The 26,745-nt window shown below is 47.8% G+C and overlaps 1 protein-coding gene across 1 annotated transcript in view; it reads left to right on the forward strand.

Moving 5' to 3' along the window:
• The first annotated feature begins 1,148 nt into the window (after positions 1 to 1,148).
• LOC115466392 (zinc finger protein 665-like) overlaps positions 1,149 to 26,745 on the forward strand; it is a 29,055-nt gene continuing 3,458 nt past the window's right edge. Inside the window, exons 1-4 of the mRNA XM_030197590.1 lie at positions 1,149 to 1,387; positions 1,683 to 1,809; positions 17,340 to 17,450; positions 17,591 to 17,704. Coding sequence (XP_030053450.1) covers positions 1,364 to 1,387; positions 1,683 to 1,809; positions 17,340 to 17,450; positions 17,591 to 17,704 — 376 coding nt within the window. The 5' untranslated portion in view covers positions 1,149 to 1,363. The remainder of the gene's footprint in view (positions 1,388 to 1,682; positions 1,810 to 17,339; positions 17,451 to 17,590; positions 17,705 to 26,745) is intronic.

Consider the following 26,745-nt stretch of genomic DNA (forward strand, 5'->3'; position numbering starts at 1 on the left):
GCCATTGACAAACAATTAGCTTTCCTACGGAATTTAACTACTCATATTACTATTCATAATAACCTACTCTCTGATGTATGGGATCAATTGTGGCAATGGATCCCTTGGACCTGGCTCCGCCCTATTATCCAGTATTTAGTCATTGGTATTTTTGTTTTCACTATTTTTTGCTGTTGTATACAATGCATTCCTAACCTTTTTTCTTTATGTTTTCCTCGTCCATTCGCTCCAACACGTCACTCTGCTCAATATGTTTATAAGCTATTACAAACATCTCCACCTCCATCTCCAGCTGGCACACCACGGAGATTTCATTAAAAAAAAAAAAAAAAAAAAAAAAAAAAGGTGGAGATGTAGATAGAATGTATTTGGATACAGGCAGCAGATGATGTTTTGTATATTCCTGAGAATCTAGCATGTGATGTTTTTGTTCTTTCCTGAGAAAGTAGCAGAATAGCAGGTGATGTTTGTACATTCCTGAGCAGGTTCACGAGCTGTTCATGTAGAGTTGTTCTTGTAAGCAATGCATGATCATGGTTGTGTAAGCAAAATGTAACCAATAGTAATGATAATACATGTAATATCCATGAATATTCATAGAGTATATAAGAAGGGGATTGACTCCCAAATAAAGAGTTTTTTGCCCAGACACACGAGAGGAGAGTTATTTTGCAACACCAATATCCTCTCTCACTGTATGCTCTGGTGCTCCAACAGCCGCTCTCTCTCTGTATTCCAAGCCTTATTCTGGTGCTCTAATAACCTCTCTGAGCAGGGACTGTCTCTCTTTGTTAAATTGTACAGCGCTGCGTAACCCTAGTAGCGCTCTAGAAATGTTAAGTAGTAGTAGTAGTAGTAAAGTATTCCTCTGGTGCTGCAATAGTCTCTCGCACTGTATTCCAAGCCTCATTCTGGTGCTCCAATAGCCACGAAACTGGAAAAGGATGACGACAAAACGTTGAAGCCAATTAGATTAATCCAAGGGATAATGAGCTAGAGATAGGCTCATACAGTCTCCTGTTCTGAATCTGGTACAGCTGCACTTTAAGAACAGGGGAATTCCTACCTATGACGTCAGCTGAGGGCTTTGCGCATGCTCAGATACTGTCTCTACTTGGTCCAGCGTCTGCAGGGCAAAGAGCAAAAAGACTCCCATGAGAAGCAGAAAAGTTCTGTCTCCCGGTACTGGGAACCCTGTAAGTTCCAGTCCTAGAGCTGCACAGTGGAGAGGAGCGGGAGGCACTTTAACTGAGACCTTCAGGACTGCGATCCGCCTCCTCTCCTGTCTTTCCGGGGAAAGGAAAATCTCCAGCCTGATCCATCCCTGCAGCTGCAGAATTCAGGGGGAAACAGGAGAGAAATTATGACTGCCTTTGTTTTTGATCAGGTAAGAAGTTGTACTTTGTCCTGGTGTTCCACTTTCTGGCTCATGCACACATATTTGCAGGCACAGAAAAAAATAAACATTTCTGCTACCTTTGCTAACGAAATATCATAATTGTTTGAGGCTTCTGCAGATGAGGACAGAACCCATGGGGATGGGGTGGGGACAAAGTCATTCTCAAAGTTTCAGATCTTCTAGCTTCAGCCAGTAAAGAGACAGAAATTGAACTACAGAAAAAACATTATACAAAAGGGCCTAATCTCTTTCTAACAACCCTAACTGTATTATCTTTACACAGGCATCAGTCACATTCAGTGATGTGGCTGCTTATTTCTTGGAAGTGGACTGGGACAGTCTGGGAGAATGGCAAAAGGAGCTGTACAAGAAGGTGGTCAAGGAGATTCACAACTTCCTGTTCTCTCGAGGTAAATCTGCGTATTTGCCATCTTTTCCCCACAAATACATTTGTTATATATTAAGTAATTTGTATTCCTTGAGCACATTTTCTGTGTGTTTATAAGAACATAAGACGTGCCATGCTGAGTCAGACCAAAGGGCATCTTAGGCTTTTCCTGTCTTTTAAGAGATTAGTGTTTAACCTAAACTTTTCAGCAGCATCCCTCAGTATTATTGGCTTCATATCACGTCTAAGGGATGCAGGGCTGGAGTTACAGGGTGGCAAGCAGGGCACTCGCCCTGGGCCCCCATACTACAGGGGGCCCTAAAATCTCAGTGAAGGCATTTGTTTCCTCATCACAGACTTTCCAATTGTAAAAAGTGAATTTTAGTTTCCGCCCTGTGCCCCTGAATGTCTAACATCAGCCCTGAAGGTTATAAGGCTGGAAAAATCCCAGATACCAGGGCTCTAAAATTAAGGGCTTGACTCTGATAATCTTCCATCCAACAGGAAAGACGCCACTGCTGCAGGTCAGGCAAAAGATGCTGCTGTGTATTAAACCAGATCCTTCATACATGCCTCTCTTTAACCTGACAAAACTGGTATGGCATAGGGGATTTATCTCTGATGACTCCTAAAGAATCACAACTTTAGCGCAAAGGCTTGATATGTTAGATCTGCACAGGGATTAATTTCTGGGGGCAACAGCCTGGAACATGGATGTACTATTTCTTTTCAGACCAGAGCACCAGGGATATTCTGCACTGGTTCAGGGAAGAGAAGGGAAAGGGGTGACCCTGAAGCAGAGAACAGTCACTGTATTTCCTAATCCTGCCCGATTTCTCGCTTCTAACCCCAGCCCCCCTTAACTCGCCCGTCGCTCCACAGTTTCACTTCCCATTTTGGCTACAAATTAAGCTCTGGATCTGTACATAATTATATTACACCTGCAGGTAACCAGATGTCACAGATCAAATATTCTCTTTCTGCCTCTCATGTCCTCTAGGTAGAGTTATCTTTAAAACCCAGAGCTTGGACTTCCGGTTGGAGTACGGAGTAGCAAAGACGCATGAAAGAGCTGCTCCGGAGCGTCTCAGATTATCTGCAAGTTATACCCCTGTTATCCCTCAGAGTGGATTGAGAGATTTAATCATTGGCATTGAGTGTACGCTAAAGAAGCCAGAGGAATTAGTTGCAGTGGCAGATGGCGTCTAAATCGCTGCGGAAAGACCCGAAAGAGAAAAACCGTGCCAGTGAAACTAAGATGGCGGATAGGGCCATGCCGCCGTTCCCAACGCCTAGCTCCCTATGGGCGGCAGAGATTACGGAAGAGGTAAAGGCGGCGGTTGAACAGGAGGTGGGGAAGAAGCTGCAATTAATCCTGGACAAACTGGAAGGATTAGATGAGTGGCACGCAACGATGATAACAGAGTTACAAGCGGTACAGCAGAGAGTACGACAAGCAGAAGAGGATATCTTAAAAGTCTTGGAGGAGCAACCACATCTAAAGTCCCGACTCGCGGAAGTAGAAGTGAAGTTGGAGGACTTAGAAAATTGCTCCCGAAGAAACAATCTTTGCCTAGAAGGGTTACTGGAGGCACTGCCAGAGCGGGATTTGTGCACATTCCTAGAAAAATGGCTGCCTAAAGCACTCGCAAAAGCTGAGTTAAAGGCCCCTCCGAAGGGACACCACCTTGTAGTGGTGGAGGGGCTTCTGTGTTTCAGTGACTCAGAGGGCTATGCTGAAGGGTTACCCATATCAGACAGGCCTCTGAGGAGAAACCAGACAAAGAGTGCCCCAAACTAGGGAGAGTGGAAAGATGGCGACCTGAAACTCGTACGCTCAATGGCCCAGCTGTCCTCTGAAGTTCTGTGTTTGTTTACTTGAAATTTCCTCTCTGCATTTGCATTTACCTTAACTGAGAGGAAGAGGACAATGGGGGGTCAACCGCCGATGGCCAGCATTTTGTCCCCTGTGCAGCAAGTGTGGGACCGCTGCGCGACGAGCTGCCCACAGATGACTGGGTTGGTGAGTCCTTTGATTAGCGCAGGCGAAGGAGCGTCGATGCTCTTGGACCTGGAAACAACTTCATCACTCCCGAATCATTTAACCACCATGTTCAAAAGAGTGGAGGAGTGAGTTAGGAGTGTATGCTGAAAAGGAAATCGTTTACATCTGAACCCGTGTCAGCGGTGCCACTCCTAAACCCGTAAGAGCTATCAGCTTGGAGCTTTTGGCTCCCATGGAGGTTACATTGAATATCATCTGGAAGGCGCTTCAGGACCTAACGGTGGTAGTAAATAATTGGATAATCTAATCAAATCCTTTGAGAATGAAAAATTGATACAGCAAATGAAGTTCTACAGGAGTATAGGAAACACTTAAGATTTTGAAAATGATAATAGACCAGAAAAATTTGAACAAAATGAATATTATTACAGATGATTAATATCGAGATTGTTGTTTTCCCAGAGTTCCGGGTATGACTCCTAAAGTTTTTTCCTCTGTAATGATTCCTCTTAATATATTAATTGAAAAGAAGTGAAGCCTGTGAAACTGGGATTACCTTAATCAATGGGAATTGGATTAGAGACTCAAGTGTTTGTATTGTTAAATAATTTCTGGTTTTAAAAGAGAAAAAAATGAAATCAGGTGTATTATTTCCACTAATATTGGACAATAAGTATGTTTCCAACGAAATAAATTGACTATACACTGTTTGGGTTTGAAGAAGCCAACCAGACGATCAATGTGGAATAATGATTCAGATAAATAATAACTTGGAATAATCAGGTTAATACCACGTTTTCTTTGTATACTGTTGTTTAATTGATCTCTTTGTCTTGTTTCATTCTCCCTATTTTGTGGTCTAAGGAAGAGTATAGAATTACCTGATTGAAATAATTCTTGTGTGGTATTTTCTCTGTATTTCTGGCAAGTTATTTTAGTGCTTGTAAAATTAAGTTGTTATAAATAAAATAAAAAAAGAGATCTCGCGATGCTGTGAGCTGGTCAGACGCTTCGCGCTACAGCTCTGGGACCCCGGCTCCTAAACGCCCCCAAAACAACCGAAAAAGGCTGATTTACTCCCCTCACGCGACTATAAGCAACGGAGAATTTTATGGACAGATATTTACGCCGTTCACCCGGTCAGATGGCGCATAAAGCGGTGAAAAAAGAGAAAAATAAAATCGGGAATGAAAACAAAATGGCGGACAACGAAGGTGAATTGAGAACAGAGTTCTCGGAAGCCCAACTAGCGCAGATTACAGCAGCGATTATGAAGGCACTAGCCCCGCAATGGGACTCCTTGTCCGAAAAACTTGACAGTTAAGCAGCTGGCTTTGATGGCTTACAAACCCGCGTGGGAGATGCGGAGACTCGAGTAATGGCTCTGGAAGACAATGTGAGAACACATGGGCCTGAGATCGCTAGCTTGAAGCAGCAATTGATAGAGCTGACTGATAAGTTTGAAGATCTCGAGAACCGCTCGCGGAGAAACAATATAAGGTTAGTTGGCCTACCTGAAAGCATACCGGAGGCTAATATGGCAGAGTGGCTGGAACAATGGCTGGGCAAGGAACTGGCTCTGACCGATTCAAGAGGACCATTGGTAGTAGAAAGAGCCCACAGAGTAGGCCGAAAAAGTGAAGACACTAATCGGCCCCGAGTGGTAATAGCAAAAGTTTTGAACTATAAACATAAACATGAAATTTTGCAAGGCTTCAAACTGAAGAGAGACACTCTGACCTATAACTCCAAAAGAGTATTGATCTTCCAAGACTTTTCCCGGACGGTACAAGAAAAGAGGAGACAGTTTCACCCTATCTGTACAATGTTGATTAAGAAAAAAATCAAATTCATGCTAACATATCCAGCTCGGCTACGAATCTTTCACCAAGAGAGGTGGCAGCACTTTGACACAGTACAACCTGCAAGAGCATTTCTGAACGGCCACGGATTGCTGGCGGGAGACTGAGAGTGGCTGAATAACCACGGGAGTTTGGTCATGAGACATAAGCAATTTGCAAGGTGAGGGAAACACGAGAATGGGGGGGGCAGGCGGGAGTCGGGGCTCCTTGGCGTCATAAGAGATCCCCACTTCCAGCTAGCACTGGAAGGTTACACAGGGTTTTGGCAGAGGGTGAGGGGGGGAAGGGAGGGAGGGATAGGAAGAACGGGCAATTAATAATGTGTGAAAAAGAAGCTTCTGGGCAAGGAAGACGGCGATTAATAAGGGAGGGCAGGTGCCGTCGATTTCCGGGAGGGGAAGGAATGGACAAAGAATTAGGCATAATACATAGGACTAGGACTAATACAAAACAACACCATGCGACGTAAACATGCCAATTAGACTAGCTACATGGAACGTAGGGGGAATAACTTCCCCCATAAAAAGAACAAAAATCTTGGCTGCCCTAAAGAGACATAAAATAGACATCGCTTGTTTACAAGAAACATGGCTGTCAGACCAAGAACATAAAAAACTAAAAAAGCAGTGGGTTGAAGAGGTTTATGCGGTTTCGGCCCAGGGGCGGAGGGGAGGAGTGGCTGTTTTAGTAAGAAGAGGAGTGTCCTGTAAATTGACTACAATAGAACGAGGAGAACAAGGGAATTACATACTGCTCCAGGGGTGGGCGCAAGGGAAAAAATTCCACTTGCTAGTAATATACGGTCCCAATATACCGGATAAAAAATTTTTCCAACGCCTGATGGCTAGATGTTTAGCAATCCGGGAGGGGGAACTGATGGTTGTGGGAGATCTTAACTTGATTTCTGACTCCACCCTAGATTGCTCAGCGACCGCATCCCCATATTACCGAGGTTATAGATCTCAGATGTGGCAGACTTTCACCAACACACTGGGACTGGTGGACACTTGGCGGACCTTCCACATAGGAGAAAGGGATTATACTCACCGTTCCCGGGCCCACAACACACAAGCTCGCCTAGACTACATATTAACAGATCGGTCTCTGTTCTCCCGGATACAGGCAGTCCACATAGGACCTGAGGAGATCTCGGATCATGCCCCGGTGTGGGCAGATATTGAATTTACTTTGGAGACAGAGGGGGGTGGCCCAGGCTGGCGTTATCCATCTTACTTGGCTGGGGACCCCCACTTCAACCAATATATACATACTAAATGGGCCGAGTTCAAAGAGTATAACGTACAGCATAAGGACCGGCCTAAACTATACTGGGCATCCTCGAAAGCAGTGCTGAGAGGTGACATAATTGCCTATGTATGCAGAAGGAAAAAGCAGCTCGCGAACAGTATACTACAGTTAGAAAAACAAACCCAAGTAGCTAAAAGGCAATATATTAAACATCCTAATGCACACACAATGGAGGCCCTGAGGGTGACACAGGTGGCTCTTAACACTCTTATACATGAGAAGACTACCCACTCCATGAATTATCAGAAATATAGGCTCAAGCGATTTGGGAACAGATCAGGGAGATTGATGGCCAGAATAATTAAGGGGTGGGGAGGCTCCAGGGTTATAGAAGCAATTAAAGGCCCTAATGGACAGATAATAAATACTCATAAAACAATACTAGACCAGTTCACAAAATATTTTGCCTCTTTATATGGGGCAGATGTGGGGGAACAGGGGGCGCCCTCGGAGATCCTACACTATCTAGAACAGGCGAAGGTCCCCAGACTGACAGAGCTAGAACTAGAAGCCTTAAATGCACCTTTACAACTCACTGAATTACAGAAAGCGATAAAATCTTTAGAGACATGCTCAGCCCCGGGACCTGATGGATACTCTGCAGAATACTATAAAAACCTGCCGATGGAAGTAGTGGGAGATCTGTTAGCTTATTTTGAAGAGGTAGTTGAGACAGGTTCATTTCCCTTACATGAAAATACAGCACTAATAACCCTGATCCCGAAACCAGAGAAGCCCAGAGAGCAGATGACGTCTTACCGGCCCATCTCCCTCATAAATGTAGAAGTAAAGCTGCTAGCTAAGATATTGGCAGAGAGGATGGCAGTGCCTCTTGCTAGGATGGTGACCCCTGAACAGGTGGGTTTTGTCAGAGGGAGGCAGTCTTCTTTTAATGTCCGACGTCTGCTGCTGGCGATGGCTCGCTGCCGGGCGGGAGAGGACCCCGCCCTGGTGGTGAGCCTCGACGCAGAGAAGGCTTTTGACAGAGTCGCCTGGCCATATCTTTTCCAAACGCTAGAATATATGGGCTTTGATGGATGGTGTGTAGAGGTGATACGAGCACTTTACAAGGATCCACGGGCGGGACTATTGGTGAATGGAGTACGGGGCCCATGTTTCCCGATAATGAGGGGGACTAGGCAGGGTTGTCCCCTATCGCCACTCCTCTTTACTGTAGCCCTGGAGCCTCTGCTCCGAACTGTGATATTAGCGGAGGGGGTGAGGGGGGTGGATCTGGGGCGTGAGCAAGTCAAACTCTTAGCTTATGCTGATGACCTACTCTTGGTGCTACAGGAGCCAGCATGCTCTCTCCGGGGCATGTTAACCTGCCTGGAGACCTATGGACGCTACTCTGGATTTAAATTGAACTATGATAAATCCTGGGCACTCCCAATGATGCCCTCGGTGAGGAGCGCCTGGCGTGGACCTTTCCCCCTCAGATGGGCAGAAGATTCCCTCAAATATTTGGGGATACAGATACCAGCAGACTTGAAGAAATTATATGAACTTAATGTGACTGTTTTAATGTCAGATACTAAGTCAAAGCTGGAGGGATGGGAGAGTCTTCCACTATCCCTATTTGGGCGAGTGGCACTATATAATATGTTCATTATCCCAAAATGGCTATATGTCTTCCAAACAGTGCCTCTTTACCTTTCCAAGGCAGATGAACGACAGCAGAATAGACTTTTAAATAAATTTCTGTGGAGGGGGAGGAAGCCACGGCTCCCGTTAAGGATGATGTGCACCCCAGTGGAATATGGGGGGGTGGGCCTTATTAGCTTACGTCATGTGACTGTCGCCTGCGAAATGCGCCACATCAATGACTGGCATAGACGAACCTCAGATTTTTCAAACACCCCCCTGGAGAGGCAGATGTCCCCAGTTACAGACTTGGGATGTCTCCTGCACTTGTCAGATGGGGAGACTCCTATGGAGTTATGCCAGTCAGGCATAATACCGGCGGCGCGGGCCGCGTGGCGCTGGATATGCCGACTACATCATTTCTCACCAAGAATAACACCATTCCTGCCTATATGTGGCAACCCGAGGTTTCCTGCGGGTACTTTGTATCCAACATTTGAACGCTGGGAGAGACATGGACTCAAATATTTGCTGCAAGCAGTTACCGATGAAGGGAAAGTTAAACCTTTTACGGAGCTACAAAGAGAGTACAATATTCCCAACAAAGACTACTGGCACTATTATCAGCTGGCACATTATATTCGAGGCCTTCCTTGGATGGACCTGACTGAAGATGTTAAGGAAGAGCTATCGACGGCATTCTCCTTTGAGGCTCAACAGCGAGTGCCACTGACCTTCCACCACAGATATATCAAAGACTCAGCCTCTGAGTTGGATTATAAAAAATTAGCAGAGGCCTGGACCAAAGACCTCGGGACCACTATTCAGGTGGAGCACCTCAAGTCCTTTATTCTGGGCATTCGTAAGAGGTCCAGATTCACTGAGCACTGGGAGACATGGTATAAATTTGCGCTCCGAATGTACATTTCTCCACGTAGAGCATTCCACATGGGGTCCTCCGCCTGGGGTGAGTGCCCGAGATGTGGCGCAGAGGGCCTACTGATTGGACACATGTTCTGGGGATGTGGGAGTGTGGAAAAGCTGTGGAGAAGGGTGCTGCTGCAGGTCTCTGCTTGGTGGGGAGCTAGGTGGCACTATGATGTCTTATTGCTGTTTGGCAGACCCCGCCTAGGAGTGCCAGCGCCTAGAGGCTATAAACCTTTTGCCAATAAGGTGACTTTAACAGTACTACAATTGCTCCTGGCGGGATGGACATCCGGGCAGTCCCTAGGAATTCAACAATGGCGTATCAAGTTGATTGAATTGATGAGACTTGAAAGGCTGGAGATACAGGATTGGAACTCGGAGAGAGGTGTGGAATACCAAGACTGTTGGAACCCCTTCTGGAGATCGTTGTCACCTGGAGCTCGAAGCAGACTTTTAAATGTTTAAATGCTTGCCTGTTCTTCTGGGAAGGGAGGGAGGAAGGGAGGGATAGGGAGTTAACATTGGGAGGGGGAGGAGAAAAATAAAATGTTTGGTGACGCAGTTAGAAATGAAGATATGACATGATCTTGTTTATGTTCGTGTTGGAACATTGTATCAGTTGTGTTACCAATAAACAGAATTAAACATAAATAAAATAAAAATTTTAAAAAAGCTGAGTTAACGGGATCCCTCCGGGTGGAGAGAGCACACAGACAGGCGAGAAGGATTGGACAGGCCTAGAGTGGTCATTTTCAGGATCCTCAATTATGCGCATAAAGTGTTAATTCTGCAGGCTCTGAGAGCGGGACAAAAACTTGAATACCAGGACTCACGAGTACTCTTCTTTCAAGACTTTTCAACCAAAGTATCCATGGCGCGGAAGAATTTTGCTCCTTTGTGCACAAAGCTCTTTGGTTTGAAATATAAGTTCAGCTTGCTATACCCAGCTAAACTCAAGCTGATTGATAATGGGCAAGCTATATTTTTTGATCGAGTGGAAGAGGCAAATTTATATGTGAACAGAATGCTGGCTGCCAAACAAGCGGGCTAAGGATTTGCAAGTAACTGGAAAGAGGAGGAATTGAAGCAACAGGACAGGACACATTTTGTGGAAAGTTCAACCTATGTTTGAAGTTGTACGGAATGGGTTGTTGGAGTACAAAGATTTTTTTAAAAAAAAGGACTTGGGAAACATCGCTGAGATAATTGCAGACACCGGGACATTGTCGCAGAAAATGAAGGCTCGAAATTGACTTTCGTATGAGGCCGAGAAATGAGGCCTGTGGGGGTGGTGAGCTTTTGAACTGGAGGGGGGAAGGGGGATATGATGATCAGTATTTTTAGGGGGACGCTCCAACCACTGTAAAGTGGGAAGTTATGCAAAGAGGCATAAGTGGGATGAGGATAAGGGGAAGGGGATTGGGAGGGGTGGAGGGGGGAAGCGAAGAGGAGACGGGGGGAGGGGAGGTCAAGGGAACATCCTGTATGCATGCTGTGTACTTATTGTTTTGGGACAGGAACGGAAGTTAGATTTAGAGGCTGATTGTTATGGGGGAGTGGAGGCTGGGACACTCTCTTGGAATGGGGATAGATTTTCAGAACAACACTTTGACATGGAATGTTCTAGAATTGAAAAAGGTGTAACATGACTACATTGCAGGTGATGACATGGAATGTGGGGGGCATACACTCCCCGGTCAAAAGACAGAAGATATTGAAAACTTTGAATGATTGAAAGGTTTCAATAGCATTTTTGCAAGAAATGCATCTTTCGAGAGAAGAACATTCTAAGTTGAAGCGATGGTGGGTAGGAGAATTGTTAGAGGCTCCAGCAGTGGGGAAGAAGGGTAGTGACCTTAATTAGAAAAGGTCTCAATGTAGAGATAAAGCGTGTAGTGGTCGATCCGGGAGGGAGGTATGTCCTGGCCTCAGTGGTACTAGAACGGCAATCATTATTGTTATGTAACATTTATGCACCAAACACCTATGAAAAACAGTTTTTTACACAAATAATTCACAAGATTCATGCCTTGGAGGACATACCAGTCTTGGTGGGGGGAGATATGAATGATGTGATGGATCCTTCGTTAGACAGATCTAAACTGACGGGGAGAGAATTGGCCAGAATAGAGAGAGGCATTTCTAGACTGTGTGCTGCTCTGGAATTAGTTGATGTGTGGAGAACACTGTATCCTGTGGAGAAAAATTTTATGCATATTTCTAGGGTTCATTTAACGATGTCTAGAATAGATTACATTCTGTCGTCACGAGAGCTATTGACAAAGGTGGAAGAAGCTCAGATAGGCCCAATAATGATCTCTGATCATGCTTGGGTGAGAGTGCAAATAAGGCTGGGTGAGGGAGTTCCCGTATTTGGGGCATGGCGCTTTCCGGCCTTTTTATACCGGGACAGTCAATATTTGCCCTTTTTGGTAGACAAATGGCATGAATACAGAGACAATAATGAGCAACACAGGGAGGATCCAATTCTCTTTTGGGAGTCGGCAAAGGCCATTCTCCGAGGAGAAATTATTTCCTATGTAGACTTCAAAAGGAAGGTCAGAGATGGGGAGGTGATAAGATTGGAGAAGCAGGTGACAATTCTTAGGAAGCAGTATGGGCGAGGGCACTTGTTGAGAATCAGGATGCAATTACTAGAGGCGCAACAAGCCTTAAATGAATTATTGCAGGAAAGAGCACAGAAGTTGAGCATGCATTACAAATATCAGTTATATAGATTTGCAAACAAAAGTGGGAGGTTACTGGCTAGGTTAGCTAACAAGAAGGCTAGTACTAGGAAAATACTCACAATGATGGATGATACAGGAGAGCGGGTCCATACTGATGAAGGAATAAATTCAATATTGGCGATTTTTTTCAGACAACTGTATAAGCCGCAGGTGGAGATTATGATGCCTATTGAAGCACATCTTACTAGCATTGAGTTGCCACAGGTGTCGGAGGAAGAGTTGGAAGTGTTGAATGCACCAGTTGCCATAGAGGAGGTAGAATGGGTGATCAAGCAAAGTAGATTAGGTAAGGCAGCGGGGCCAGATGGAATGAGACCTGAATTTTATAAAATCTTAGGTGCCGAGATTAGTCCATTGCTCACTATGGTATTTAATACATCCATACAACAGGGAGGCTTGCCTGACCATCTTAATAGGGCACCAGTAGATCGCCTTGACTCATATAGACCAATTTCACTACTAAATGTGGGGGCTAAGTTCTTGGACAAGATACTGGCAAATAGGCTATCAAGATTTCTCCCCTCTTTGTTAATAGAGCCACAGGTGGAATTCACCTGTGGCAGAGTGATTGCTAAGAACATGCGACGCATATGGGTGGCTCTAGAAAGGGTGAGGACAGAACAGGCTCCAGCTCTGCTAATAAGCTTTGATGCCGAAAAGGCATTTGACAGAGTGGATTGGAATTTTCTTTTTGGAGTAGTGAAGGCCTATGGTATTACTGGTTTCTTTGCACAGGCGTTAAAAGTTCTATATACTGAGCCCAAAGCGCAAGTATATGCCAATGGGCTACTCTCTGAGTGGTTCCCAATACAGAGGGGAACGAGGCAGGGATGCGCGTTATCACCGCTCCTATTTATCCTCACACTGGATCCTTTATTGAGAGAGATTCAAGGCAATATAGCTATTCGAGGGGGTCAAAATTAGAGAGGTTACTTTTAAGACAGCTGCTTTTGCAGATGACCTGCTAGTATTGTTGAAGGAACCCCGTCAGTAGCTGCCAAATCTCATGGAGAGTCTATAGGAATATGGTGATTTGTCCGGATACCAATTGAATCTTATGAAATCAGAGGCGTTAGCTAGCACTGAAGAACTTAAGCGTGAGTGGGGGGATAGTTTCCCATTACGTTGGGCACAAGGGTCATTTTGGTATTTGGGAATCTGACTGCCGATGGATATGGGCAGTGGTGTGCTGGTAAATGTTTAACAACAGGCTCTCTCCCCGGTGCCCCCCCCCCCCCCCCCCCCCCATTGCAGAGCTGGCTATAGCTGGGGAGAGAGCCTGGGGGGGGTGGCAATGCATTACTCCAGGAAAAAAAAAATTAAATGATTCCAGGTTCCAATCTAATTCATGTTTAATGTGCGATAAAATGCCATAAATAAGTAAATAAATACAAACTTTTAATGTTGAGCACCTGATTCTCAAAGTGAACATATTCCAAACACTGTAATGAAAATAAAATTATTTTTTTCTACCTTTGTTGTCTGGTGACTGTTTTTCTGATCATGCTGGCCCAGTATCCGATTCTGCTGCTATCTGTCCTCTTATCTCCGTTTCCAGGGCTTCCTTTCCATTTATTTCTTTCCTTTCCTCCTTTCTTCTTCATTTCTGGTCCTCAGCTTCTGCCTATTTTCTTCATCCTTGTGCAGTTTTTCTCCTCTCTTCCTTTCCCCTCATCTCATCTCATCTCCTTCCTCACTCTTCCCTCCCCTCCATCCATGTCCAGCATTTCTTCTCTCTCCCCTCCTCTCCCCTGCCCTCCATCCACCCATGTCCAGCGACCCTTCTCTCCCCCTGTCCTGCATTCACCCATACCCAGTGACCCTCCTTTCCCCTGCCCTCCATCCACCCATGTCCAGCAGTGACCCTCCTCTCCCCTGCACTGCATGCACCCATACCCAGCGACCTTCCTCTCCCCTGCCCTGCATGCACTCATACCCAGTGACCCTCCTTTCCCCTGCCCTCCATCCACCCATGTCCAGCAGTGACCCTCCTCTCCCCTGCCCTCCATCCACCTATGTCCACCAGTGACCCTCCTCTCCTCTCCTCTCCCCTGCCCTGCATGCACCCATACCCAGTGACCCTTCTCTCCCCTCCATCCACCCATGCCCAGCGACTCCCTTCTCTCCTCTGCCACCCCTCCCGAGTTGTTCACCGGCGACTTCTCCTCCCTCCCTCCGGATCCGTCCCTCACCGACCCGTCCTTCGAATTCTTCGGGGCAGGCAGTCTTGCCTGCCCGCTACCAGCGCTGACTCTTCCCTGCCGGTTTGCGCTTCAAAATGGCCGCCGAGACTTCAGCAGAATTCTCGCGAGGCCACCTCTGGAAGTATCGCGTCCATTTTTAAAGCACGAACCGGAAGGGGAGAGTCAGCGCTGGTAGCGGGCAGGCAATCTTGCCTGCCCCGAAGAATTAGAAGAGTCAGGTCAGTGACGTGAGGGACCTGATCGGGCGATCGATGGGCGGGAGGGAGGAGAGCCGGCTCGCACTAGGGAACAACCAGTTCGCAAGTCGGTACATAATTTAGCAACCGGCTCTTGCGAGCCGGTGCGAGCCGGCTCCAGCACACCACTGTATATGGGCCAAATATATGATCTTAATGTTACCCAACTGCTAAAGGACATGAAAGACCAATTAATAAAGTGGTCCGCACTACCTTTGTCTTTGATGGGCAGAGTGCATATATATCACATGATAATTTTTCCACGTTGGCTATATACCTTACAAGCTCTCCCAATACAGTTGCTGAGACGAGATTTGACTGCACTTCGGAGAATTGTGGTGAACTTTTGTTGGGCGGGTAAGAAGCCTAAGATGAAATGGCAGCATCTGGTGGGGGCCCAGAGGCAGGGGGTTTGGGACTACCGGATATGTGTACGTACAATCATGCATGTTTATTACGCCACCTACGAGATTGGATCCTGGGCACTACCACCTATACAGATATGGCTATGGAGCGAGCATATTTTCATCCGTGGCATGTGAACTACCTATTACATGTAAAACAGGAAAAAATGCCTGAGAGGGTTAGACATAGTATGCTGTTGGGACCTTTGTGGCACTTATGGAGGGAGTTGCTTAAGAGGTGGGGACAGGATCCGTTCAATAGCGTATTACTTCCATTATATGGAAATAATGATTTTACACCAGGTAGAGAGAATGTTGTTTTCCGAAGACTTAAAGTTCAGGGAGTAACACTGCTAGAAAGTTTTATTCAGGAGGACGGAACAATAATCTCCGCAAATGATTTTAGGCAGAAATGTTGAAGGGGACCGGTAATGATCTTGGCGTATCATCAACTGTCTCACTATATACAAAGCTTTCCGAAAGATGGCTTATCGTTGGGCTTTGGGAAGAAGTTGAGGGAATTCTTAGAGGAAGATGCAGTCGGACAAGTCTCGGTTTCCTGGTTTTGTAGGGAATTGGAGAAAGGGCAACCAGCGAGGAAGGTGCAAGAGGTGGCAGCACGATGGAGCCAGGATGCACAGAAACTAATACCTGAGTGTCTCATAAGGATGTCACTTGTAGGGGTGCCACGGGTATTACACAGTGCAGATCTCCAAGAGTGTCGATTCAGAGCAGTACACAGAGCTTACTTCTCCCAAAGGCGGGCATTTCATGCAGGGGTAGTAGATAATGACAAATGTAAAAAAATGCGAGCAGGGGGGTGCAACATTTATGCATTGCATTTGGCAGTGCAGATATATTAAATCATTCTGGCACAATCTAGCTAAATTTCTTAGTGGGATCTTAGGATTCCTGGTAGTTCTCACATTTGAAAGAATGATGTTTAGTATAATTGGACAATGGGGAACAGGCACACAAGGGGAACATATTTTCTTAAGTAAGTCTTGCATAGTGGGGAAAAATGTATTCTCAATCATTGGATTTCGGACATACCTCCCTCCTACTGGTTTTGGAGGAATAAGCTCCACCAACTTATGTTATGGGAATCAAGGGGGGGGGCGAGACTCTCGTCAAAAAGACAGTGGAGATTTCTGGCCACATGGAAACCATATCTAAATAAAGTGTCTCCAAGAGCACGTAGTCAAGTCCTGGTTGCCATGGGGCAATACAGGGAGAAAGGAATCATAAGTTTTGGGGTACGCATACAGGATTTGGGAGGGTGGGTGGGTGGGATCATAGTGGGGAGGGAGATGGATGGGATAGGAAGGGAGGAGGGAGATAAGGATTTATAATAGGACACGATTAGTAAATCTAGACAGGGGGTTTGGAAGTGGAGTTGGGAAGGGGGGGGGGAGGAAATGTTAAAGCTTTGATGGTGCAATCAATGTATTGTCATTATTTAGAGTGTTTGTTATTCACTAGTTGTGTTCTGAGATGGTGGAATGTTAACTTTCTTGTGCCATCAATAAAAATTGTTGAACCTAAAACCCAGAGCTTGGTTTTATTTTTTTTTCCCCTTTTTGAATCTTTTTAATAGGAAGCAGAGATTACATTTCCCCACGAGGGTGCCTGCTTACAGAGAACATTGGCCGCTGCAATGCCCCTGATCATGAACAGAATTGACTGTATCCAGTGGCGTACCGAGGGCGGGGCAGTGGGAGCGGTCTTCCCCGGGTGCACACACAGCAGGAGGGGTGCAGGGGGCGGCTGTCGGCTCCGCTGGTTCCCTTCTCCCTCTGCTGTTACTTCCTGTTACTACTACTACTTAGCATTTCTATAGCGCTGCCAGGGTTACGCAGCGCTGTACAAGTTAAAACATGGAGAAGGACAGTCCCTGCTCAAGAGAGCTTACAATGTTCCGGTTCAGAGTTAGCAGGAACCTGTGGAGCCGACAGCCGCACGGCTGCTCCCAGCACCCCAGCAGGGAAGAAGAAAGCACCCCGGGGGAGGGGGGGGACACTGCACCCGGGGGAAGGGGGAGTGCGCAGCAGCGAACTGCCCTGGGTGGCAGCCGACCAAGGAACGCCACTGACTATATCAGAAATTGTCCAAGGTCTAATCTTAATCAGGTGGCAGGGTGTAGCTGCCTCTTTTCAGTAGACTTGTCATGAAAATATACACCTGTATGCACACACCGGCACACTGCCCATAAAACCTCCAGGGACTTCTACTAATATAATTTAAAATGCAATTTTCTATCTATTATTGACAGGCTATTCAATTCTTAATCCTGATGTTATCTTCAAGATTAAAAAGGAAGAGAAACATCTCACACAACACTATGAATTAGAGGGAAAAGAAAACATGAATGACCCCAGCATGAGTAAGTAAATGTTTGGTAGTTAAAGGGATTTACATTTTCAGATCACAGGAGATGATGTGGAAACTTAAAAGCTGCTTCCTACTATAATATTATAAGGCCATCAGTGAATCTTTGTTGACATGTTTGTTTTCTCATCACAGGTCTTCCGATTGTAACGTCTGTGTTCTCACTGAGCATTAAACAAGAAGAAGATCTTCCCTTCATGGAAAATCGTGAATCAGAGATGCCTGAACAGATTCACCCTCCTGTAACAGGTAAGCGTAAAATTCACTTTTTATTTTATTTATTGTTTATATTCGTAAAACTGCCTTATGCACTTCAGGCAAATGATAGAACAGAGAACGTGAAATATAAATAATATCCAACAAGTACAGTATAATAAAGACAATAAATAACAACCAGACCAAAAAGATAAATAGAATTAAAATACAATTTAAGATCAACAAAAGCACTAGAATAAACATTTTAAAAGCAGAGCCATCCGAAACAACAAAGACAAATTTTATACAAATAAAAGCAGATGAAAATAATCAAGTCTTACAGATGGACCTTTTTTACTAAAATGCAGCAAGTTGGTTTACAATTATAGTGGCGGAGTAGCCTAGTGGTTAGTGTAGTGGACTTTAATCCTGGAACTGGGTTCAATTCCCACTACAGCTCCTTGTGTGTCTGGGCAAGTCACTTAACCCTCCATTGACCCAGGTACAAATAAGTACCTGTAGATACTATGTAATATATAGGAACAGTTTTGAATGTAATTGCAAAAAACACGGAAAGGCAGTGTTTCCATATCATCATGCTGATCAATCCATAGACTGGTGGGTTGTGTCCATCTACCAGCAGGTGGAGATAGAGAGCAATCCTTTTGCCTCCCTATATGTGGTCATGTGCTGCCGGAAACTCCTCAGTATGTTCTCTATCTCAGCAGGTGGTGGTCACACACAGCAGCAGCTCTGGCTAGGTCTCCAAGCCTAATTCTTAGGTTTTGTCGAGTACCTGGGGTTGAGGGCTCTTCTTGAGCAAGTGCAAACCTGGTGGTGCCAGGTCCCTCCTTTTCTCCCCCCTCCCGCTGGCTCCGTTAAAAAAAAAAAATTTTAGACGTCTTTTAAGGGCGTTTATTTCAACGTTTATATCAGCGTTTATTGCAGCTGCTCACTGGGACACCAGTTCGTTACAGCTCGGAGCGAGAAGCAGGTTATTTTTACCTTTTGTAGTGGGCAGGGGGTTCCCCGTTCGGTCTCCACGTAGCTTATGTCGTCGGAGGGCGAGGGCGTGAAGAATCGCTCCCCGGACCGCGTATGCGCGTCTAGCGGGGATGCGGGGGTTTCAAAGCCTGAATCGCCTTTTTTGGGAGTCAGTTTGGGGTCCGGTCAGTGTCCCGGTTCTTCCTCCAGTGCGGCGGTTTTTCCCCGCCATAAGCGCCCATCCCCCGCTGCTCGCCCCCCCCCCCCCCCCCCCCCCCCCCCATTTTGGCCGCCACTCTGCTCGGACGGCTTCTTCTTGGGCCGCCCTTGTGGTGGGAGACGTTAATGCTATGGTCGCCCTTGATTCGGGCGACGGCAGGAAAGCGGCAAAAGTTAAGCGCCGTTGTTCCCGCGCGGCTCCTTCTCGGAGTTTTGCGCCGGATGCCATTTTGGATGCGCAGCATGTTTCTCCCCCGCTCTTGCGAGCGCCGGTTGAGGGTGCGTCTAGGGCCGTGGCCCAGGCTGCAGAAGTGCACAGTCTGGGGGGTTTCTCCCCTGAGTTCATTTTGCTGCTGCATCAGGCTTTTCTTATGCAAAACGCTGCCCCTGCTCCCCTGTCTGATAAAGGGGTTGAGGCCTCCGGAAGCAAACGCCCTCGGGTGGATTTCCAGGCCCTAGAGGACTCTGTCTCCTCTGATGTAGATGAGGGCAGCGTATCTGAGTTCTCCCAACGGTCCTTTGGGGATTCCTTGGAGGAGACGGATTCCCGCTCAGATGGAGCGGATGACCCCTCTGCAGCGCGGATCTTTTGCTCAGAGGATTTGCCCAACCTGTTAGTGCAGGCCATGAGCATTTTGAAGATTTCCTCTCCGGAGGACGTCTATCCCTCAGCCTCTGCTGGCTCAGCCATTATGCTGGGGACGAAGCGCCCGCCTAGAACCTTCTACGTGCATGAAGCTATGCACACCTTGATTTCGGCTCAATGGGATTTCAGTGGCTAGGGCTATGTCCCGCCTCTATCCTCTGCCTGAAGGTGAACGGGAGGCCTTTCTTTGGCCTACCATGGATTCCTTAATCACTGCGGTGACTAAGAAAACGGCGTTGCCGGTGGAAGGTGGCACGGCCCTAAAGGACGCCCAAGACAGAAGATTGGAGGCGGCTTTAAAGTCGTCCTTCAAGGCGGCTGCTTTAAGTTTGCAGGCCTCAGTTTGCGGCTCCTATGTGGCCAGGGCGTGCCTGACTATTGTGCAGCGGGCTTCCCCCTCGGATCCTTCCTTGAGGGCTGATTGGCCGGCCCTGGACTCGGGCTTGGCCTACTTGGCAGACTTGCTGTATGATGTCTTGAGAGCCTCGGCTAAAGGTATGGCTAGACAGTCTCTGCTCGGCGCTGGCTTTGGCTGAAGCATTGGTCTGCTGACCACGCCTCTAAGTCTCGCCTGGCTAAGTTGCCTTTTAAAGGCAAGCTGCTCTTTGGGGTCGAGCTGGACAAGATTGTGACCGATCTCGGCACGTCCAAGGGCAAGAGGTTACCGGAGGTCAGGGCTCGGGCCAGTGGTGCCCGCCCCGGTTCCTCCAAAGGGCGGTTTCAGGAAGCCCGTTGGTATCACCCGGGCAAGTCGGGCTCCTCTGCCCCCTCTTCCTTCAAGAGAAACTTCTCCCCCAAGCAGCATTCCTTTCGCAGAGACCGCCGTCCCGGAGGTGCGTCCTCCGGTCCTCCCCCAGGGTCTCGTACCCAATGACGGGGCCCTGGTCCATGGCCCAGAGCAGATTGGAGGACGCCTATCCTCGTTTCTGGGCGAGTGGACCAGGGTAACTTCAGACGCTTGGGTGCTGAAAGTCATCAGAGACGGCTACAAGCTAGAGTTCTGCCACCCCCTAAGAGATGGGTTTGTGCACTCCCCCTGCAAGTCTCCGGTCAAAGCTGTGGCAGTGCAGCAGACTTTGGACAATCTGATCCGCCTGGGTGCGGTCGTTCCGGTGCCAGAAGATCAGCTTGGCAAGGGACGTTACTCCATTTACTTTGTGGTACCAAAGAAAGGAGGTTCTGTGCGGCCTATCCTCGACCTCAAAGGGGTCAATCGGGCCTTGAAAGTTCGACACTTCCGAATGGAGACTCTCCGCTCTGTTATAGCGGCAGTGAAGGCAGGGGAGCTTACTTGCATATTCCCATCTGGCCTCCTCATCAACGCTTTCTGCGTTTTGCAGTCCTGGGCCGACACTTCCAGTTCAGAGCCCTCCCGTTCGGGTTGGCTACTGCTCCGTGGACCTTCTCCAAAGTAATGGTGGTCATCGCGGCCTTCCTACGCAAGGAAGGAGTACAAGTCCATCCTTATCCGGACGACTGGTTGATCCGAGCCCCCTCTTATGCAGAGTGCGGCAGAGCTTCAGACCGGGTGATTGCTCTTTTGAGCTCCCTGGGGTGGATCATCAACTGGGAGAAAAGCCAGCTACGCCCAACTCAGTCCCTGGAGTATCTGGGAGTTCGTTTCGACACCCAAGTGGGCAGAGTGTTCCTGCCAGACAATCGGATTGTCAAGCTTCAGGCTCAGGTGGACCAGTTCCTAGTAGCCTCTCCTCTTCGGGCTTGGGACTATGTGCAGCTGTTGGGCTCTATGACGGCCACGATGGAAGTAGTGCACTGGGCCAGGGCCCATATGAGATCTCTACAGCACTCTGCTGCAGCGATGGACTCCAATGTTGGAGGATTACGCTGTGCGCCTTCCCTTGGATCCAGCGGTGCGCAAGGCGCTGAGCTGGTGGCTGAGGCCAGACAAGCTGTCCGCAGGAATGCCTCTTTTGACCCCGGAGTGGGTTGTCATCACAACGGACGCCTGACGGGCTGGGGAGCCCACTGCTTGGGAAGGACAGTGCAGGGGCTCTGGTCTCCTGCATAGGCAAAGTGGTCTAACAACCTCCTGGAACTCAGAGCCATTCGGTTGGCGCTTTTGGAGTTTCTCCCGGTACTGGCGGTGAAGCCAGTACGGGTCCTGTCGGACAATGCCACGGCTGTGGCCTATGTCAATCGCCAGGGAGGTACCAAGAGCACCCCTCTAGCCAAGGAGGCCATGAATCTATGCCAGTGGGCGGAAGCGAACCTGGAACAGCTGTCGACGGCCCACATTGCGGGAGTCATGAATGTCAAGGCGGACTTTCTCAGTCACCATACCTTGGATCCCGGAGAGTGGCAGCTATCTGCTCAAGCGTTCTTGGACATCACGAAGCGCTGGGGCCAGCCGAGCATAGATCTGATGGCGTCATCGGCCAAGTGCCGCGCTTTTTCAGCAGAGGACGGGACCCTCGATCTCTGGGAGTAGATGCTCTTCTCCAACGGTGGCCGACACAGGAGCTTCTCTATGTGTTCCCGCCCTGGCCTATGTTGGGCAGGGTGCTAGACCGGGTGGCAAAGCATCCGGGCCGGATAATCCTGGTGGGTCCGGACTGGCCCAGACGTCCCTGTTATGCGGACTTGATCAGGCTCTCAGTGGATGGCCCTCTGCGGCTGCCAGCGGAGCGGGGCCTGTTGCATCAGGGTCCCGTGGTGATGGAGGATCCCTCCCCCTTTGGTCTTACGGCTTGGCTATTGAGCGGCAGCGTCTGAGGAAGAAGGGCTTCTCAGACAAGGTCATCGCCACTATGCTGAGAGCGAGGAAGCGCTCTACTTCTACTGCTTACGCCAGGGTTTGGCGTACCTTTGCATCGTGGTGTGAGGCAGGCTCTCTTTCTCCCTTCACTACTCCAATTTCTTCAGTGTTGGCGTTCCTGCAAGAAGGTCTGGAGAAAGGCCTGTCGCTCAGTTCCCTTAAAGTCCAGGTAGCGGCTCTGGCTTGCTTCAGGGGTCGCCTGAAGGGTGCTTCCCTGGCCTCGCAGCCAGATGTGGTGCGCTTTCTCAAGGGAGTTAATCACCTACGCCCTCCTCTGCACTTGGTGGTGCCTGCGTGGAATCTCAATCTAGTGCTAAGAGCCTTGCAGAAGCCGCCTTTTGAACCCTTGTCGAGGGCATCTCTGAAAGACCTGATGTTGAAAGCAGTCTTTTTGGTGGCTATCACTTCAGCCAGACGAGTTTCCGAGCTCCAGGCGCTATCATGTCAAGAGCCCTTCCTGCAGTTCACTGAGGCAGGAGTGTCTATTCGCACGGTGCCTTCCTTCCTGCCCAAGATTGTTTCTCGTTTCCATATGAATCAGCAGCTCTGCCTACCCTCCTTTCGTAGGGAGGACTACCCAGAGGAGTACTCTGCTCTCAAATATCTAGATGTGAGACGAGTCATCATCAGATACTTGGAAGTGACCAATGATTTCCGGAAGTCGGATCATCTGTTTGTGCTGTTCGCAGGTCCTCGTAAGGGTCTGCAGGCATCCAAGCCTACAATGGCACGATGGGTCAAGGAAACCATTGCAGCGGCTTATGTGGCCGCGGGGAAGGTGCCACCTAGCCAGCTGAAGGCTCACTCCACTAGAGCACAGGCGGCCTCGATGGCAGAGGCCGAGTCCGTCTCCTTGGAAGAGATTTGTAAGGCGGCAACTTGGGCATCGGCTCATACCTTCTCCAGTCATTACCGCTTGACTGTGGCTGCTCGGGTGGAGGCCCGGTTTGGAGCTTCAGTGTTGCGGTCAGGGATTTCTATGTCCCGCCCTGGGTGAGTACTGCTTCGGTACATCCCACCAGTCTATGGATTGATCAGCATGATGATATGGAAGGTAAAATTATGTATCATACCTGATAATTTCTTTCCATTAATCATAGCTGATCAATCCATAGCCCCTCCCAGATATCTGTACTGTTTATATTCTGGTTGCATTTCAGGTTCAAGTTTAGTCTTCAGTTCCTGTTCAGGAGGATCTTCGTGTTCAAGTTTTTTCGATTGAATTCTTCTGGAGTTGAGACGATTTTGTGTTACGGTGAGCTGCTGCATTCCTCTCCCCTCCGTTTTACGGGGCTGGATTGAGACATAAATTCTGTCGGCGCTCCCTCCCGCTTTGTGCGGCAGTAGGGCAGCCTTATATCCCTCCCACTTCGGCGGTGTTAGGGTCAGCCAGCTCCTCCCGCAGTTGCAGTCGCAGGATAAGCCAGATCCCCTCGCATTGGCGGGTGTGGTGTCCCTCCCCCGCTCCGCGTGGATGAGCTGGACGGATTCCCCTCCCCCACTTGTGTGGGGATGAGCTGGGTTGACTCCCCTCCCCCGTTTCGGCGGTGGTGAGCTGGGCAGAGTGTCCCTTTGTGGGTGTAATTCTCTAAGTGCTGAGTCCTGCGGATGGAGCTTTGATATCGACATACTGAGGAGTTTCCGGCAGCACATGACCACATATAGGGAGGCAAAAGGATTGCTCTCTATCTCCACCTGCTGGTAGATGGACACAACCCACCAGTCTATGGATTGATCAGCTATGATTAATGGAAAGAAAATTATCAGGTATGATACATAATTTTACCTTCCCTATTTGAGATTCTACATGGAATGTTGCTAGTGGAGGAGTAGCCTAGTGATTAGTGCAGCAGGCTTTGATCCTGGAGAACTGGGTTCAATTCCCACTGCAGCTCCTTGTGACTCCAGGCAAGTCACATAATCCTCCAAATAACTACCTGTATATACTATGTAAACCACATTGAATGTAGTTGCAAAAACCACAGAAAGGTGGTTTATCAAGTCCCATTCCTTATCAGCAACTAATAAGTGCAAAGGTTGTGTGGTAACTGTTTGGGATGTGCCCATCATATTCTTTTTTTCTGTGGATAACACTCTCATCCTTCCTGTCTCATCAGCTCGTAACCTTGGGGTCATCTTCGACTCCTCCCTCTCCTTCTCTGCACATATTCAGCAGACTGCTAATACCTGTCGTTTCTTTCTCTATATCAGCAAAATTTGCCCTTTCCTTTCTGAACACACTACCAGAACCCTCATCCACACTCTTATCACCTCTCGCTTAGACTATTGCAACTTGCTTCTCACAGGTCTCCCACTTAGCCATTTCTCTCCTCTTCAAATCTGTTCAAAATTCTGCTGCACGACTAATATTCTGCCAGTGTCGATATGCTCCTATTAGCCCTCTCCTCAAGTCCCTTCACTGGCTTCCTGTTTCCGCATACAGTTCAAACTCCTCTTATTGACCTGTAAGTGCATTCACTCTGCAGCTCCTCAGTACCTCTCCACTCTCATCTCTCCCTACATTCCTCCCCGGGAACTCCGTTCACTGGGTAAATCTCTCTTATCTGCACCCTTCTCCTCCACTGCTAACTCCAGACTCCGTTCCTTTTATCTTGCTGCACCATATGCCTGGAATAGACTTCCTGAGCCACTATTACATCAAGCTCCATCTTTGGCCGTCTTCAAATCTAAGCTAAAAGCCCACCTTTTTGATGCTGCTTTTAACTCCTAACCCTTACTCACTTGTTCAGTACCCTTATTTTATCATCCCCACCTTAGTAATTCCCTTATCTCTTATTTGTCCTGTTTGTCTGTCCTAATTAGATTGTAAGCTCTGTCGAGCAGGGATTGTCTCTTCATGTTCAAATGTACAGCGTTGCATACGTCTAGTGGCGCTTTAGAAATGATAAGTAGTAGTAGTCTTTGAAGTTATTGTGCTGAAAAATTCTTTACCGGACATTGGGGTCAATTCTATAAAGGTGCAGCTAACAGGAGCCTGAGGTAAGAGCACTTAAGCCAGCCATTGAGTAGATTCTGGAGATGCGCATGTAAGTTACAATATATTCCGTAAGTTACGTGAGAAATTGAGTGCCTCTGCCCAGATTCTGTCCATGTACGGGCCCACCTGGAAACTACTCACTCTCGAAGACGTGCATGTACTTAGAGTAATGTGTCGGGACCCTAAGACTTATAACAGCAGGGCTTTATTTGCTTCCCTGTCCTTTTCAGGATGTTGGGCTTGATAGACCTTCGGTCTGTTCCAGTATGGCAACACTTATGGCTTATTTTCGAAAGTTATCGCCGGCCATCTTCCGACATAAATCGGGAGATGGCCGGTGATCTCGGAAAAGCGGAGAAATCAGTATAATCAAAAGCTGCTTTTTTGACAGCATCGCCTCGCCAGCGAAAGTTCAAAGGGGCGTGTTGCTGGCGAAGCAAAGGCGGGACATGGGCGGGCATGGGCGTGGCTACCAGATGGCCGGCTTTCGCGGATAATGGAAAAAAAAAGTAGCGTTAAGCAGTATTTCGCTGGCTTTACTTGGTCCTTTTATTTTCACAACCAAGCCTCAAAAAGGTGCCCCAACTGACCAGATGACCACTGGAGGGAATGGGGGATGACCTCCCCGTAGTCCCCCAGTGGTCACCAACCCTCTCCCACACGAAAAAAATAAAAATAAAGCACTTTTTTGCCAGCCTGTATGCCAGCCTCAAATGTCATACCCAGGTCCCTGACAGCAGTATGCAAGTCCCTGGAGCAGTTTTTAATGGATGCAGTGCACTTCAGGCAGGCAGACCCAGGTCCACCCCCCCCCCCTACCTGTTACACTTGTGGTGCTAAGTGTTGAGCCCTCCAAACCCCTCCCTCCCCAACACCCACTGTACCCACATGTAAGTGCCCCCCTTCACCCATAAGGGCTATGGTAATGGAGTAGAGGTGTGGGGAGTGGGTTTGGGGGGGATTTGGGGGGCTCAGCACCCAAGGTAAGGGAGCTATGCACCTGGGAGCCTTTTTTTGTATTTTTTAAACATTTTTAGACGTGCCCCCTAGGGTGCCCTGGCATGTGAGGGGGACCAGTGCATTACAAATGCTGGCTCCTCCCACGGCCAAATGCCTTGGATTTCGCTGGGTTTGAGATGGCCGGCATTTTTTTCCTTTATCGCTGAAAAACAAAACCAGCCATCTCAAACCCGGCGAACTCTGGCATTTGGCCGGGCTAAACCGTATTATCGAAAAAAAAAAAGATGGCCGGCCATCATTTTCGATAATTCGGTTCCGGCCAGCTGTTGCGCCGCTGCCATAATAGATCGCCGGCCATCTATTTAGCCGGCGCCTTTCTATTATGCCCCTCTATATTACTAACGTACTCCTTTTAGTTTTTTCAATAAGTTTATTTTTTATGACATAACACACACATAAATGACCTATAACCTTCTATACAGTCTTTGGAACTCACTCTTTCAAACCTTTCA

The sequence above is a fragment of the Microcaecilia unicolor genome, chromosome 3, assembly GCF_901765095.1.
Source record: "Microcaecilia unicolor chromosome 3, aMicUni1.1, whole genome shotgun sequence".
NCBI lineage: Eukaryota > Metazoa > Chordata > Amphibia > Gymnophiona > Siphonopidae > Microcaecilia > Microcaecilia unicolor.